The sequence below is a fragment of the Psammomys obesus genome, unplaced genomic scaffold (assembly GCF_907164565.1).
Source record: "Psammomys obesus unplaced genomic scaffold, mPsaObe1.curated_primary_1811, whole genome shotgun sequence".
NCBI lineage: Eukaryota > Metazoa > Chordata > Mammalia > Rodentia > Muridae > Psammomys > Psammomys obesus.
The window spans coordinates 22,240,513-22,258,340 of NW_026595981.1; the positions used below are offsets into that span (position 1 = coordinate 22,240,513).

The window sequence follows — 17,828 nt, forward strand, 5'->3', positions numbered from 1 at the left end:
TATATTTACAGGCAAAACAATGATACATATGAACCTAAGTAAATAGATACATACAGAAATGTACATGGTTGCTTAACTCAAAATCTCATTTCCTTTTGCTTCAGTACATTTCAGATGACTTTTTTCCCCTAACTGTGGATGATTAAATAATTTGAAAGAAAGCTATCAGACCTCAGTAGTGCTATAAAGAACCAATATTGTTCCAGATCAACAGGACTACTTACAGCATAAAATCGCATGTTGTGATTCAAGGGTAGGGGGTCAGGATCTTTTGACAGCTCAAATTGAGTGATGAGTTCATAGAGGGGCATGTAAGTCGGTGGAGTCTCAAACAATGGGATTCCTGAAAAAAAAAAAAAAAAAAAAAAAAACAACAAGGACTGATTATAATGATCACACTAAGATTAAAATAATTGGGCTGGAGAGATGGCTCAGCAGTTTAAGAGCACTGTCTGTTCTTCCAGAGGTCCTGAGTTCAATTCCCGGCAACCATATGGTGGCTCATAACCATCTATAATAATATCTGGTGCCCTCTTCTGGCATGCAGGTATACATGCAGATAGAGCACTGTATACATAAAGTAAATAATCTTAAAAAGATCAAAATAGAGATCCATTTTCCTTTTATGGCATATATATATATATATTCAACAAGTACTTACAAAATATTTACTAGTATTTACCTAATTGTATTCATCAGTACTTCTAGGGCTAAAGGACTTTAAGTTGTTTAAGATAATCTGAAGTTTCCCATTATATTTATAACAAATTAAGTTTTATCTTAATGGGTAACACCTACCTATATTAAGGTCTGGCAAATATTCTAAAAACACAGAGCTTACCTGTGCAGCTCTGCAGTTTCTGAACAAATGCTTTAGATACTGGAACTGGCTGGGGAAATTTCAAGAAGAAACAGGCGGGAAGATCAACACTGTTGGCACTGGTTACTGAAGAGAAAGAAGGGGTCCTTCAAAAAAAAAAAGGGGGAAAATTTTCTATTTTGAAAACCATCAACACCTTTTCTTAAGACATGCATAGCTCAGTGTGAGGTACATGCTTCTCATGTGTAGCCCTCAGTTCCATCTCCAGTACCAAAAGCCAAAAGCAAACTCCCAATAACTTGCAGAGTGTGGTGGCGCATGCCTTTAACCCCAGCCCTCAGCAAGGCAGAGGCAGGCCTATTGATGTGAATTTGTACACCAGCTTGGTGCACAAAGCAGTCCAGGACAGCCAAGGCTACAGAAAGAAACCTTGTCTTGAAAAAACAGTAACAAAACAAACAAAAAAATCCAATTAACTTATTCAGAGCTAAGAATGTGGTCTATAGGAGATGCTGACAGAGCTCAGTGATGAAGAACACTATCTGATATTCTAAAGGACTGTATTCAATTCCCTGCACCCACATGGCAGCTTATACCATCTGTAACTCCAGCCCCAGGGGATCTGATGGTCTCTTTTGGTCTCTGAAAGCATCAGGCACAAAAATGGTGCACAAACATAAATGTAGGCAAAACACACACACAGAATTTAAAAACTAAATTAATTAAAAACAGACTTGTAAAAGTATGTGTTCTATGAACAGATGTGTTGCAGTAAATATAAAATTAACATCTAAAAACACGATACACAAGACGCTCTTCCAACGTAGATATCAAATAACATTCAAATAGATTTCAAAAGAGGAATCAGTGGATAGACGCAGAAGGGCAACATCTAAAAAATCCAAGTAAGAGAAAAAAACAAAGTATGTTTCCACTGGGCTTGAGGCTGAAACAATGGCCTTCACTACTTTGAAATTTCATTTAACTTACCATTTGTTGTCAGCTGGATGTGACCCCATAATTAATGGGGCAATTGGGAGTTTGTACATAGCAGAGGTTCCTTCAATTGTCACTGATGCATTCATGCCCAAAGATCGAGGAACTGGGAACACAAAAAGAAAAACAAACAAACTGTTCCTTATAATAAATATTACAAAGATCACAATAAAAGAAAAAACAATAGACAAGAATGGTGGCCCTGTGTCTATAAACACAGCATTCTAGAGAATGAGGAAGGAAAATGGATCTGAGTCTCAAAAACAGAAAAAAAACACAAGGAAAAAAAAAAAGCCAGAGGAAAGACCAACAACTTCAGGACCCACAGAGGCTATGGAGTGAGTCTGCGGCCAGCCTAAGGGGCTAGATCTTATTTTTCAAAAGAACCAAAATACCAAGAACAAAAATGTTAAAAAAAAAAAAAAAAAAAAAAGAAAGAAAGAAAAGAAAAGAAACCAAAAACCCGGGACTATCATTCACAACTAATCTAGATATTCTAATTACTACAAAATTTAGAAATGCTATGAGCTGGGGCTGTGGAGATGGCTCAGCAGTTAAGAGCACCGGCTGCTCTTCCAGAGGTCCTGAGTGCAATTCCCAGCACCCACATGGCAGATCACAGCTGTCTGTTCCAGGAGATCTGACAGGCTCATACAGACATACATTCGGGCAAAAAATGTGAAATAAAAATGAAGAAGAAAAGAAAGCAGGCTGGGTAAGTCATGAGGAACAAGCCAGGAAGCATTCCATGCACTCTTCATCAGTTCCTGTCCAGCTTTAAAACCAAAACAAAACCCAACCAAAACAAAAAAAGGCTACAAGTTTATAAGTTACATGCTCCCTTTCCACAGGAAATCAGTATTTCTTTCTGCTAATGATTAAAACAATGTAGCACAAGGTGGGGGGTTCCTAAAGAGCTCACTATCACTATTTACTTTCACTCACAACCTCACAATATACTTAAATGAATTTTTGTTTTGTTTTGCTTTCTGCGTAGCCCGACTATCCTGGTTGATCAGGCTGGCCTCAAATTCACAGAGATCCACTGCCTCTGCTGCCACCAGTGCTGGGATTATAGGCCTGTGCCCCCAAGCCCAGTTGAATGGGTTTATAGAGACTATGACTGAAGTTACACTAGGTCAAATAAAGTACTGGACTAGTTCTGCTCTTTTCCTGTATTAGTCCAAACAAAAGCCTGGTATGGTGGTGCCACCCAGACCCCAAGAGAAACAGAAGCCACAAGCTCATTAGTAGTTAAATTACAAGTCTGAGGCCAGTTGATTCCTTCTCCTGCCCTGCCCTTCCCCACCCCCCAGCTGGGGCTACATGATGTTCTACCTCAAAATACCAAAGACAAGAAGTTAAAATCCAAAGTGCCACTGATTACTGCAGTTTTAGTAACATCTATCCATCCATCTCTCTACCTATCTATCAAATCTTACAGATTAATTTATTACATATACAGTGCTCTGCCTGCATGTACACCTGCACGCCAGAAGAGGGCACCAGATCTCATTATAGATGGTCATGAGCCACCATGTGGTTGCTGGGAATTGAACTCAGGACCTCTGGAAGAGCAGTCAGTGCTCTTAACCTCTGAGCCATCTCACCAGCCTTATTTTCTTATTTACTTACTTACTAATTTACCTGCTTATTGCTTTGTTTGATCACCAAGACAGTGTTACGACATAGCTTAAATTGGCCTTCAACTCAGGTTTTTCTGCCTGATCATCCTCACTGCTGGCATTTTGGCATGTCCACCAAGCCCAGTTTTCTTTCCCTTTATATGCTTAGATACACATATATGTGTGTATCTCACACACATATGTGTGTGTGAGATATATAATATGTGTACATATGTATGGATATGGATATATGATGTATGTGTTGTATCTGGTACACAATATAGAAATAGGAAATTTATTAAGAAATATTGCCAGGCATGGCACACCTTAATCCCATTACTTTGGGATTAAGTAATGGCACTAAAACGCAGATTGCTCTGAGTTTGAGAGCAGCCTGATCAATAAAGCAAGTACAGGACAGCCAAGGCTACTTAGACAAAGCCTGTCTCGAAAAGCCGAATGAATGAATGAATACCAAATTATAAATATTGGTGAAGAAGGCTGGGCATTCGAACTTAACAAATATTTTCAACACATTAGAAAAACCTGGTGTATGCCAATTAAGAGGTAGATGTCACCCTGAAGTATATAGCCAGTTGAGGTCACCCTGTCTCAAAATCCACATCTAGCTGGGAACGGTATTTCATAACTATAATTTCAGTTCTTGGAAGGCTAAAGTGGTATGTATGATCACCATACTATAAGTCTGAGAGGCAGCCTGCGTTACACAGTGAGCATAGTGAGCATAAGATACAGAAAGAGATCTGTCTCAAGGCACAAGGAAGAAAAAAAACAACAACAACACTTACCGTTCTTTTCATGCAAAATGATAGGTGATGCAGTCTTATCATCCAGCAAGTCAGAAGGAGAGGCATAGTATTTCAGATTCATTAAATGACCTATTATAATATTAATTATGGCATCTTTGTTAATAAATTATACATTTAAACAAGCATTCCTACCATTTGTGGTGGTATTCACCTATAATCTCATCACTTGGAAGGGACAACAAGCTAAGGAGTCTTGACTATATGAAACCCTATCTGTGACTAAAAGAAAAGGCTAGGGATAGCTCACTGGAGAATGTTAATATCCCCCATACTTTTCCCAATACTTCTACACACACACACACACACACAAATATTTAGTGTGGTGGCTCACACTAGTCTAAGATTACAGGAGGAATGCCAAGCTGTTATATAGTGAGTTCAAAACCACCTTGGAAGAGAGAAAGCCTGATTAAATCTAAAAAAAAAAAAAAGAAGAGTGGGTTAAAATTTAATTCAGTTGACAGAGTATTTGCTGACCAAACCTGAGCCCTGGGCTTGAGCCCCAGCACTGCATAAAACCCAGAATCTGGAGCTGGAGAGGAGGCTCACCAGTTAAGAGCACAGAGAACCCATAAGGTGGCTCACAAGCATCTGTATGTAATTTGAGCTCCAGGGGATTAAATGCCCTCCTCTGGCCTCTACAGTAACAGCACGCACAGACATCTGTACAAACAAAATGTTCATATTCATTTAAAAAAAAAAAAATGGGGGCTGGAGAGATGGCTCAGTGGTTAAGAATACTGTCTGCTCTTCAAAAGGACCCGGGTTCAATTCCCAGACCCACATGGCAGCTCACAACTGTCTATACCACCAATTCCAAGGGACCTGACACCTTTACACCTAAAATAAAATGGGGGATGCATTTCTATAAGCCCATATGCAAAAAAAAAAAATTCCATGGGTCCAGTGAGCTAGAATACCAAATAAAGATATTTGCAACTAAGTCTGAAAACTAGAGTTCTCTGAGACCTATTATGCTAAAAGAATAGAACTGACTCCAGTGAATTGTCCCCTGACCACCACAGACTTCATACACACACACACACACACACACACACGAGAGAGAGAGAGAGAGAGAGAGAGAGAAGAGAAAGACAAAGAGAGACAAAGAGAAGACAGTTGCACATATGTAAAAAGTCATAAAGTCATGTTCTAAACCAGCTTATGAAATATGACAAAAGATTATTGATTCTGGGAACAATATATCTCACACAAATAAAAAAGGGGGAAAGGCATTAACATTTAGAAAAGTCATTACAAATTACTGGTCATTTCTCATTGAGCTTATGTCTTCACAAACTCAAGGTAAAATGAAAAGTAATATTTCCTCGGGGCTGGGCGGTGGTGAAATAGCTGGCCTAGCAAGCACAAAGCTCTGGTTTTGTGTCCCAGCACTGCAAAAGAACAACAAAAAGTAACAGGGAGCTGAAAAAAATGGCCCAGTGAGTATAAGCATGCTTGCAATGCAAGCATGAACACCTGAGTTGGGATCCCAACACTCACGCAACGCAAAACACCAAGCACGACAGTCTGAGCTACACATGGGCAATCCTAGCACCATGCAGGGTAACAACAGGAAGGTAACTGGCAGCCTAGGTCCAGGATCTGGGAAACCCTGTCTCAAGGGAATAAGGCAGAGTAGAAGAGTAGGCTACCTGTCCTCCTCTGGCCTCCACACACAAATATGCACACTACATTCACATACTTACTAAAATACACGTGATCCTTAAGCTAAAACTAGACATTTTCCAAATAATGAAAATAGGGTAACGTACCCCCACTCCGCGGAGTGAGATAGCCAACACTTCCATGAAGAATCTTATCCAAGGGAGTAGCATTAGTTGCCTTCCTACAAGACAAATGATCTATGTGTGACTGAAATCAGTACCTGACAGTTTTAGTCAACAGTTTCACACCGAGTTAAGTTCATTAAAGTTTTATAATACTACCAAAATGAATCTACCTTGTAATTACATATATGAAGTACATCTCATCTTTAATAAAAGGAGGCTATTTTCAAATAAACATCAGTATGTAATGGAGAAAAAAGTAACCTAAGGTAGGTATGTATATGCCCATAATTCTATAGCTAGAAATGTTTATACTGGTGCATCCCATATGTCAGCCAGTCTGGGTGTCCTAGAAACACTCCGTCTCAAATTAATAAAAAATTACACTGGACAACTATCAGATAATGAATCAAAGTTTAAAAATATTTCAGATAAAATCTATGGAATAACAATCAATAATTCAGTGATAATTGAGTTATCTCATAATTATCAATGAGTTTCTGAGTAAACATACTCAGAAAAGGAATACAATAATCATTTGGGAAGCAACAGGAAATGGAGAGTACGTATAATAAAGATATATGCTACATATGTCTTTACATAGTTATATGTATTTACATAGTTACATAGTTATATGTAATCTTTGTACATCTACAAATGTAAAAATTAAGACATTAAAAATGCCCTAGATTGGGGGCTGGAGAGAAGGCTCAGTGGTTAAGAGCACTGGCTGCTCTTCCCAGAAGACCTGAGTTCAATTCCCAGAACCTACACTGCAACTCACAACTACAGATCTGACACCCTCATACAGATAGATATATATGCATGTAAAACCAAAGCACATAAAATAAAAATATAATAAATCATTTTTTTAAAATGTCATGGATGATAAACAAAGAGAGTTACAGAATGGCCTCACTAGCCAGTCTTACCAGTACATAATTGCCATTTTAGAAAGGTCTTGTTCTAAGGATTGGAGAGCCAAATACATTTTAGTCTTCAGTTTGCTAGAGAGTAGATGAGGAGAAAATGAGAAAAACAGTTGAAAAATAAGCACATACAAGCACTGTCACGAGCCAGGCATGGTGGCACACACTTTTGATCCCAAGCACATGAGAAGCAGAGGCAAGCTCATCTCTCTGAGGTCAGGCCAGCCTGAGGTTACTCAGTGAGACTCTGTCTCAAAACAACACCACCAACAAAACCACTGACATGGAAACCCTCAAGGGTTGGAACCAACTAAAATGTTCTACTCTTTAAAAAAAAAAAAAAAAAAAAAAGCGAAAACTCAGTAGGGCACAGTGGCACAGGCCTGTAATCCCAGCACTCAGCAAGGAAGAGGTAGGCAGGTAAGAGTTCCAGGGCAACCTGGTCTACAAAGCAAGTAAAAAAAACAAAAAAGCAAACAGCAGCAAGGTGTGGCTTGTACACCTTTAACCCCAGCACTCAGGAAGCACATCTCTGGGAGTCTGAGGCCAGCCTGTTTGGTCTACATAGTGAGTTCCAAGACAGCCAGAGTCACAAAGTGAGACCCTGTTATAAAAAGAAAAACCAAATAAATAAATAAAATAAAAACAAACAAAGCTGGACATTGCCTCACATGCCTATTAAATCACAGCATGTGTGATGAAAGAATTCCAGTCTATCCTCAACTACATATTGAGGTCAAGCCTGGGCTACTATACTTCTTTCCTCAAAAACAAACAAACAAACAAACAAACAAACAAACAAACAAAAAACCAAGGTTTATTTTTAAAACTACCAGAGCTTATGTCTAAAAGGGCCAAGCAGTTTAATAGAATCCAGTTAGGTTAATGAGGAGAGGAAACTAGCCCCATGTCCTGGAAATCAACACACTGAAAACATCTTAACAAAGTATATTCTACCTTTTCAAATTTAAAGTCATTAAAAGCAGGCAATGCCCATTTCAGATAAATACCTTAGGAGACAGAAAAAATTAAAAATAAAATAATTGGGCTGGAAAGATGGCTCAGTCCTGAGTTCAATTGCCAGCAACCACATAGTGGCTCATAAACATTTAACTGACATCTGATGCCCTCTACTGGCATCCAGGCATACATATAAGACAGAACACTCACACATTAAATAAATAAATTTTAAAAAGTAAAATAAATAATACTTTAGGGACTAGAAAGATGGCTCAGTGGTTAAGAGCACTAACTGCTCTCCTGGAGGACACAGGTTCAATTCCCAGCACCCACAGGTAGCTCATGACTACTATTATTCCAGTTCTATGGGATCTGGCCTATTCTGGTCTCCACATGCACAGATTTGATACACAGACATACATGTAGGCAAAAACAAACTAACAAAAAAAAAAAAAAACAAACCAAAAAAAAAAAAAAAAAACCTAAAGTCAGAAGTTAAATTATAGATTACAATATGAATAGAAACTAGGAATAAACATACAGCAGAAAAAAAAAATGTATAACTCAACTAGCAACCAACTCACAAACTTACACTTTTTTTCCAAAATGGAATAAATGAAATTACTTACTTGTCTCCTGGAAGGTTATACAGATTAACAAGACCCTTAAGGTGCTTAGAAAACTCATCAAAATTCTTTTCCCTATAGGAAGTTCAGGAAAGTGGGAAAAAAAGAGAATACAATAGGAAATTACTACTTTATTCTACAAAAACATGGCTATATAAAACTCATTTTGATAATCTGGTCACATCATTATCCCCAAAAGCTTCTTTCTGGATTGCTTTGGTCTTTTGTTTTTTAGGGTTTGTGTGTGTGTGTGTGTTTCCATGACAGGGTTTCTCTGTGTAGCCCTGGCTGTCCTGGAATTCTGTAGAGCAGGGTGGCCTCCAACTCAGGAGATCTGCCTGTCTCTGCCTTCCAAGTGCTGGGATTAAAGGCGTGTGCCACCACTGACTGACTCCCATTTGGTTTTATATTCAATCAAAAATAGAAAAAAATTGAGGCTGGAGAGATGGCTCAACAATTAAGAGTGATGTGTAGTGGAAGTTTTGGTTTCTTTAAAAACTTAGTTATGGGGCTGAGAAATGGCTCAGCGGTTAAGGGCACTGTCTGCTCTTCCAGAGGTCCTGAGTTCAATTCCCAGCAACCACATGGTAGTTCACAAACATTTATAATGTGATCTGATGCCCTCTTCTGGCATGCAGGTATACATGCAGATAGAGTATTCATATACATAAAATAAATAAAACATTAAAAAAAAAAAAACCTCAGTTATGTTAATGTGAACAGGCTTTTCTTTCAATCCCAGGTGTAGGATATGGACTTGCTTTTAATTTAAAGCATCCTGCAGCTAGGAGTTGGGTGTGGTCTTGACAGCTGGTAATAGCCTCCAGCAGGCTAGGAGAGGCACATGATCTTTGTCAGCTATAAATAGTTTAATTCTGAGGACTTGGAGACTGTATAAATATGAGAACACAGAATTGTAAGAGGAGATGGACAGATGGAAAGAAGGCTTTGGGGACACTGAGAAAGAGGATGCTGGTTACCCAGACTGCCGGATATTCTGATGACTGAGATTGGTATTGCCCCAAAAGAACTTGACAACCCTAACCAGCCGGAACTAAGTATAAAGGGGCCTAAGTGCCCCTTTCCATTTTAACCTTCTTTCTCTCCTATCTATGATGGGGGGTGGGAGGTTGGAAGGGAGTAGGGACTTAAGGAACCCCAAATAAACTAGAGTTTAAAAATCAGTGCCTACAGTGCTGGCTGCTGGTTCCAGAGAACCTGAGTTCAATTCTTAGCACCCTACCCTACAACAGTCTGTAATTCCAGTTACAAGGCAGCTGATACCCTCTTTTGACCTCCACAAGCACTGGGTGCTTATGGTGTAGACAATTTCATACACATAAAATTTAAAAACAGAAAACAAGAGACAAGAGGGTTGGTGAGAGGAGTGTGAATTCATGAGAGGTGAGTGAGTTCATGGGATCCGAGGCAGGAGGATTGTGAGAAGAGAGTGAGTTCATGGGATCCGAGGCAGGAGGATTGTGAGAAGAGAGTGGATTCATGGAACCTGAGGCAGGAGGATTGTGAGAAGAGAGTGGATTCATGGAACCTGAGGAAGGAGGATTGTGAGAGGAGTATGAGTTCACAACCAGCCTGAGCTACAAAGCAAAACTTGATCTCAAAGCCAAAGAGAGAAGGGAGAGTTGAGGGAAAAGGGGGGGGGGGGGGGGGAAGAAAAAGGAATAGGTCGAAAGCTACGGCTGAATGATACCAGTGCCATAAATGGAAAAGTGAGTCTAAGAGATCCAGTTACACGGTAGAGCAACCAGCAAGCCAGAATGGAGCCCCAGGTTCAATCCCATGCATACACACATAAAGTTATGTTTAGCCCCTAAACAATGAACCTAATTTAAATGAATCATGTTTGTTTGTTTTTTACTTTCCCTTTTTAACATGTGCCTAAGGCTAGGTCCACAAAATGTTTGATAGAAAATGTGATAATGAAAATACATGAACTGGAAAAACAGACTACAGTCATACACTACCTACACGGAGGAAGATGGCAGTGGTTATTCTAGAAGCTGATCACATACTAAAAACACTCCTGTGTTCAGATACATGACAGAATAATGAATACATTCCAGTGATGTCTGCTTTCTTTGATCCCTAGATTCAGGCTTTAAATTTTATTCAAATGAGCTTCTGTAGATTAGAACTCAGAATGCAACACATGGTAAGGAGTAGAAAGAAAAAAAGTCATCAAATTTAACAACTATCTGTTTCAATCTTTGCTTTATTTTTTGAGACAGAGTTCCTCTGTGTAGCCTGGCTATCCTGTAACTCACTCTGTAGGCCAAGCTGGCTTCGAAGTCAAGATCACTTGCCTCTGCCTCCTAAGTGCTGGGATTAAAGATGTACACCAGCCACCAGGCTGGTTCTCAATCTTAAAGGAAAACAAGCCTATAACAAACTAAACCTCACAACAATACTTCATTCTCCATGCTGTAAGCATTTAAGCACAATAGCCCAGGGCCATTAAAAGAAATAGGAGCAGAGGCAAGATATATTCCCTAAACATACTATTATTATGCATGCTGTGACTAAAAATATGAGGTAAAGGTAACTTGTGTTCTAAATCTCCCCCTTCTAAACACTTACAAATTAGCTTTAGAATATCACCAATTCCTAAATTAATACAATCTTCTACTCCAGGTGACAGCAGGAAATATTCTCATATTCTGGAGTATTTTAATTACAAATTCTATAAAGTAGTTACATGTAGTGAAAACTGTGTAATTTTGGCTTCGTTAAAATACACAGAAATCAGCCAGGTGTAGAGGCGCACATCTGTAATCCCAGCACTCGGGGAGGTAGAGGCAAGTGGATCTTCTGAGTTTGAGGCCATTCTAGTCTACAAAGCAAGTTCAGGACAGCCAAGGCTACACAGAGAAACCTTGTCTTGAAAAAAAACAAAACAAAACAAAACAAAACAAAAAAAACCCACCACAAATATTATGGGAATATGTTTTTGTTTTAATCCCAAGTGTAGGGATATGGAACTGCTTGAAAGCAGCTGACTATGATTTGCCTCTTGCTCTAACAAGGGCATGGTTTTGCCAGCTGCACAGTTTCTGGGAGTGTGATGTTTGGAATTCTGAACTCTTCGGAGGATATATCAATGCTAGGGCCCTAAGAAGAAGGGTTGCTGTTGTTGGCTGGTTGGATGCTATTGGTTTCAGTTTGTCAAAAAGAAATTAGATATCCTGACAGAAAAGATCAATTTTGCCCCAAGGAACTCGATGGTCCTAATCAGCAGGAAGTAGTTTAACAACAGCATCGCTCCTTTCCCCTCTATCCTTTTTTCTCTCCTATCTAGTGTTAGAGGGTTGAAAGAGAAGAAGTGAAGGGGTGGAGAAGGGTGGAAGAAAGGAATCCACAAAGTAGCAAACGCCAGTTAGTTATATAGTTTATTTTACATTACTACCTTTTATTTTTTTATTATTTTTATTTATTTACTTTTTTTTAAAGATTTATTTATCATGTATACAATGCTCTGTGTGCATGTACAGAAGAGGGCACCAGATCTCATTATAGATGGTTATGAGCCACCATGTGGTTGCTGGGAATTGAACTCAGGACCTCTGGAAGAGCAGACAGTGCTCTTAACCTCTGAGCCACCTCTCCAGCCCCTTTATTTACTTTTATGTGCTTTGGTGTTCTGTTTGCATGTATGTCTGCCTGTCTTTGTGAGGGTGTCAGATCCCCTACAACTGGAGTAACAAACAGTTGTGAGCTGCCATGTGGGTACCAGGAATTGAACCCTATCCTCTGCTCTTAACTACTGAGCCATCTTTCCAGCCCCAATGTTTATTTTAGATGTATCTTGGGCTAGTCTGATACTATGTAGCCCAAAGCTTAACTTGGTAGCAATTCCCCTACACTGGCCTCTGGAATGCTGGAATGATTACAGATGTATATATACCAGCATGTTTGATCATATTACTGGTTTCCGGTTTTGGTTTTTCTTCTTTCATTTTTCTTGTTTGTTTGTTTTATTTTTTTTTTTTTCAAGACAGGGTTTCCTGACTGTCCTGGATTCAGGTCTTTGTAAACCAGGCTGGCCTCGAACTCATAGAGATCTTCCTGCCTCTGCCTCCCAAGTGCTGGGATTAAAGGCGTGTGCCACCATCTCTTACAGAGAACCCAGGTTTCCTTCCCAGTACCCACATGGTAGCTCACAACTGTTCAAAGACACATATGTAATAAGCATTCATGTATGCAGGCAAAATACTCAATACATAAAATAAACCTAAAAACCAAAAATTTTAAAGGTTGAAATTTGGCATATTTGGCCATAAATACAACAAACTGCTAATGGAGAATCCTGAATATAAAACCTACTTCCTCAAAGTGAAAAATCTTTCTATGACATCCACAAGTGGTACCTGAGCATTCCATTATGTTGATGTTCGAAACAAAGTTGAACTTCCTCAAATTGCCACAAAGTCTTAAGTTTGGGTTTAAATTTAAATATGAGAATCTCACTCAATTCAAAGGGAAAAATAAAGATAGTAGGAAAGGCAACCAAAAGATAAAAGCCTGTCCTCAAGGCTACTACTTTTATTGTGACAGATTATAATATATACAGCTTCTTCTCAAAGTTGAAGTGAAAGGCTGTTCTTATGGTATAGATTCAATGTTGGGGTTCTGTGATGGTTAATCTTAATTCTTAATTCAATGGCATTTACAATCACCATGGAGACAAGTCTGCACATAAATGTAAGGGATTATCTAGGTTAAATCACCTGAAGTGGCAAGACCCATTGTAAGCTGTAGGTGGAATCACCCCATGAGCTAATAAGGTCCCAGACTGAATAAAAGAAGAAAAAAAGAAAAATGAAAGAATTAGAAAGCAAGAGAGGCATGGTGGCAAACACCTTTAATGCCAGCACTGGAGGATCAGAGACAGGGTTTCTCTGTGTAGTCCTGGCTGTCCTCAAACTCCCTACTCTGTAGGTCAGGCTGGCGTCAGACTCAAGAGATCCACCTGCTCCTGTGTGCTGGAATTAAAAGCATGTGTGCAACCTAGCATGCCTATCGTTCTAGTCACTTTTGATCCACAAAGAATTCCTATTAGTTCAAAGATGCTGTTCAGAGATTCTATTAATACTTTTACCCAGTTGTGATTTTTGTCCTGCAGGACATTTGACACTGTGTGTATAGATACACAGGTATATACACATAAACAAAAATACAATTATGTATGTGTATGCATAGTTTTGTTTGATTTTTTTGTTGCTTGAAGAAACTGAACCAAGGTCTTACACACTAGTCAAATGCCCCACTACTAAGCTACTTCTCTAAATCATACAAAAATACACAATAGAGTCGATACTATTGGCAACTACAAAGAGAGGCCAGGGATGCTGTTCAATGTCCTAAGTTTAGCAAAGCAATGCCAGTAAGGCAACTGTGATCTTAGTACTTAGAAGAGGGAGGCACAAGAGCAGGAGTTCAGGATTACCCTAGCTACAAAGTGAGTGTGAGCCTAACGTGTCTCAAAAAGACACACAGCAGGGCTACTGGCACACGCCTGTAATCACGGTACAGCTCCGTGTGAGTTTGAGGGCAACCAAATCTACAAATAAAGAGTTCCAGGCCAGCCAGAGCTATGATACCCTGCCTCAAAAATGAAAGAGGGAAAAAAAAAAAAGGACACAAAATTACCTACAATACTAAGGGTCAGACATTCCTTTTTTTTTTTTAAAAAAAGACGTCTTTCTTTATTATGTATACAATGTTCTGCCTGCATGTGTGACTACACAACAGAAGACAGCACCAGATCTATTACAGATGGTTGTGAGCCACCTCGTGGTTCCTGGGAACTGAACTCGGAACCTCTGGAAGAACAGCCAGTGCTCTTAACCTCTAAGCCATCTCTCCAGCCCAGTTCAGAAACTCTTAACACGGGTAAAAATCATCATGACTCAAGGCTGAGTGTGATAGTGTTTATAATCAGCATTCTAGAAACAGAGACAGGAAAGCTCAGGAGAATTAGGAGTTCAAGGTCTGAGGTATACAAAACCCTGGAGTCAACACCAAGTGCGCGCGCGCGCACACACACGCACACACACACACACACACACACACACACACACACAAAAGGAAGGCCAGGCATAGCGGTGATACACACCTTTAATCCCAGCACTTGGCAGGCAGAGGCAAGCAAGTTTGAGGCCAGTCTGGTCTATACAGTGAGTTCCAGAACAGTCAGGAGACTATGTAAAGAGACCCTATTTCAAAACACCAAACAAACAATAATAAGGTTTAAAAAAAAAATTAAAAATTCAAGGCCAGCCTGGACTATATAGTAAATTTTTTAGGGCCAGTCTCAGCCACATGCTAAGACCTTACCTTAAAAAGAGCTAAGAGTAGTCGAACATACCTCTAATCCCAACATTTAAGAGGTAGAGGCAGGATTAGGAATTGAAGATCATCCTTGGCCATACAGAGTTCTGAAGCCTGTCTAGACTACATGAAACCATGTCTCAAACAAGAAACGAAAAAAAGTTAAATTAACTCAATTCTAAACACAAACAGGAACAGAGAAAGGCTAGTCAAAAACTAAATTCATAGCCAGGCAGTGATAGTGCATGCCTTCAATCCCAGCACAGACAGGCAGATCTCTGAATTTGAGGGCACCCTGGTCTACAGAGTGAGTCCTAGTACAGCCAGAGCTAAACTAGAGAAACCCTGTCTCAAAAAAACAAAATGAATGAATGAATGGATGGATGGATGAATGAATGAATGAATATCTATCTCACAAGTCCAAATGATGTGGGGTTCTGGGCTGGACAGGACTCTAAAGCAGACCCTCTATCCATCTCCCTCCAAAGAGGAGCAGGATTATGTGCCAGATTACCAATACTAATATTATCTCCTTACCTTAACTGCTGTACAAGCTCTGGACAGCTCTGAAATAAAAAAATATATGTTAAAGCAATAAACTAACAGAATTAAAAACATCAAAAGCTTAATATTAATAGTGCATGCTTTAAAACAAAAAACATTAAAGCTACAGAAAGCCCTTATATTAAGATAGCAAAAGCTGTGTGTGTGTGTGTGTGTACATGGAGGACACAGTTGTCGTTTTCTATCCCTCTCTTTCATATGTTCTGAGACAAGGTCTCTTGCTGACCCTGGAACTTACCCTGGGACTTGGTTTCCCTGAAGCTAGCTGGCCAGCAAGCATCCAGGACCTGCCTGTCTCAGTCCCACCAGCTCCTAGCACTGGGGTTAGAAACACCTGTCACATGGTGCTAAGGATCTGAACTCAGGTCCTCAGGCTTATGCAGAAAGCATTTTACCCACAGGTCATCTTGCTAGCCACTCAAAAAGCCTTTTTCTACTTGCAAACCATGAACTTGGGTAGGATATTAAAAATCAAAACAAATGAAATTGTAAGAGTCACTACTAGTTTGTTTAAACATTAGGATCTTTCTTCCACATCATCTCTGGAATCTATATGAATAGTCTATTTTACATCCATTCCTATCAGAGAATTTTTCATATTATCTGTCTTGTTTATAATCACTTTTGATAGGAACTGAAAGACTGTTTCTGTATCCTGACTATTTATTGTTCAACCCAAGCTCTACGTTGTTAGTATGAAATAAAGAGGGAACTTCCAGTTACGAAAGCCCTTGGATGATGTCAGAGAAGAAGGACCCATTACTCTAAATTGTATTCTAAACCTACCAAATGTAGCCCATCACATCATCTCTACAGTGGCTCACGAAAAAAACCCTAAAAGCCAAGCTATACAGACCCCAACAATATATTTTTCATTATTCTCCTACATAAACCCCATAGATTCCAGTGAAATATCGACACATACCACAGGATTCTCCCCATGGTGAGCCACTTTTACATCACAAAGCTGTCCTGCAGGATCTAACTGCACTTCCACATAGAACATATCTGACGTGATGTAACATTCAGTGCCACTGGCACTGAGATGAGAGCCCAGTCTAGCAAGAACAAATCAAAACAAAAATTAATAGAAGACACATAATAAAGCTACCCAAAAGCAGCACTGCATTGTACATTTCTGCCCACAGATAAAATTACATACCCATTCTGTCTGGCTATTGATTCCAAACGATCAGTCATTGCTGGCAAAGATGTGACTATGAAAAAATGAGGGGAGAAGGGAGAAAAGGAATTCATAAAGAATATTCCAAATAAATGAGTATATCCATCCTTCCAAAGCCATAAATATATTCAATAGTTCAGACACTTATACTCTGCAGCAAGTTTATTATTAAGGCTTAGATGGGAACAAGTAATGAGTGAAGAACAGGGTAACATGATAACAGGGTAAATAAGTGATAAGAGCATAAGACTGATGCTCTTCATTGCCAATCGGACTGGATTTAGAAGCACCAAGGAAATATACTGCTGTACGTATCTTTGAGGATTTCTACAGAGAGTTAACTGAGGAGATAAGACCCACTTTGAATATGGGTAATTAAAAGTCCTGGACTGAGCCGGGCACAATGGTGCACGTCTGTAATCCCAGCAACTCAGGGAGGCAATGGCAGGCAGATCCCTGTGAGTTCAAGGCCAGCCTGGTCTACAAAGCAAGTCCAGGACAGCCAAGGCTACACAGAGAAACCTGTGAAAAAACAAAGTTAAAAGAAAAGAAACAAAAAGTTCTGGACTGAATACAAAGACAAAGGAGAAAGAGCTGCACACCAGCATTCATCACTGTATCTGACTGCAGTCGCATTGTGACCTGAGCATCTGCCTAACACTCTGGTCACCATGCCTTCCCTCAAACTGTAAGGCAAAAAGCAAACCTTCCTTCATAAAGTGCTTTTTCTAAGTAATTTTATCACAGAAATAAAAAAGTCAATATATAGATCTATTTGAAAAATTACGGAGCTTACAGTGGTGGCACAAGATTTTAATCCCAACACTCAGGAGGCAATGGTGGGCCTAAGTCTAAACAGAGTTTGAGGACAGCCTGGTCTGCAGAGCGAGTTCCGGGACAACTAGGACAACTGTCTTGAAAATTAGTTAATTAATTAGAAAAAAAATTATGGGGCCAAGACAGGCATGCTACCACACATCTACAATGACAGCTAACTAACATTTGACAGAAACGAAGGAGGAGTTCAAAGCCAGCCTTAGCTACAGAGTAAAACCCTGTCTCAAAACAGAGAACTCAGCTTGGTGGCGCACACCTTTGATCCCAGCACTGAAGGGGGCAGAGGTAGGCAGATCTCTGTAAGCTAGAGGCCAGCCTGG

General features: G+C 39.5%; 1 protein-coding gene across 1 annotated transcript in view; it reads right to left on the minus strand.

Moving 5' to 3' along the window:
• Med1 (mediator complex subunit 1) overlaps positions 1 to 17,828 on the minus strand; it is a 42,181-nt gene that overhangs the window by 12,577 nt on the left and 11,776 nt on the right. Inside the window, exons 4-13 of the mRNA XM_055619932.1 lie at positions 16,651 to 16,705; positions 16,414 to 16,546; positions 15,462 to 15,490; positions 8,580 to 8,651; positions 6,994 to 7,068; positions 6,047 to 6,120; positions 4,251 to 4,340; positions 1,811 to 1,922; positions 842 to 966; positions 225 to 343 (exon numbers count right to left, since the gene is read on the minus strand). Of these exons, the coding sequence (XP_055475907.1) occupies positions 225 to 343; positions 842 to 966; positions 1,811 to 1,922; positions 4,251 to 4,340; positions 6,047 to 6,120; positions 6,994 to 7,068; positions 8,580 to 8,651; positions 15,462 to 15,490; positions 16,414 to 16,546; positions 16,651 to 16,705 (884 nt within the window). The remainder of the gene's footprint in view (positions 1 to 224; positions 344 to 841; positions 967 to 1,810; positions 1,923 to 4,250; positions 4,341 to 6,046; positions 6,121 to 6,993; positions 7,069 to 8,579; positions 8,652 to 15,461; positions 15,491 to 16,413; positions 16,547 to 16,650; positions 16,706 to 17,828) is intronic.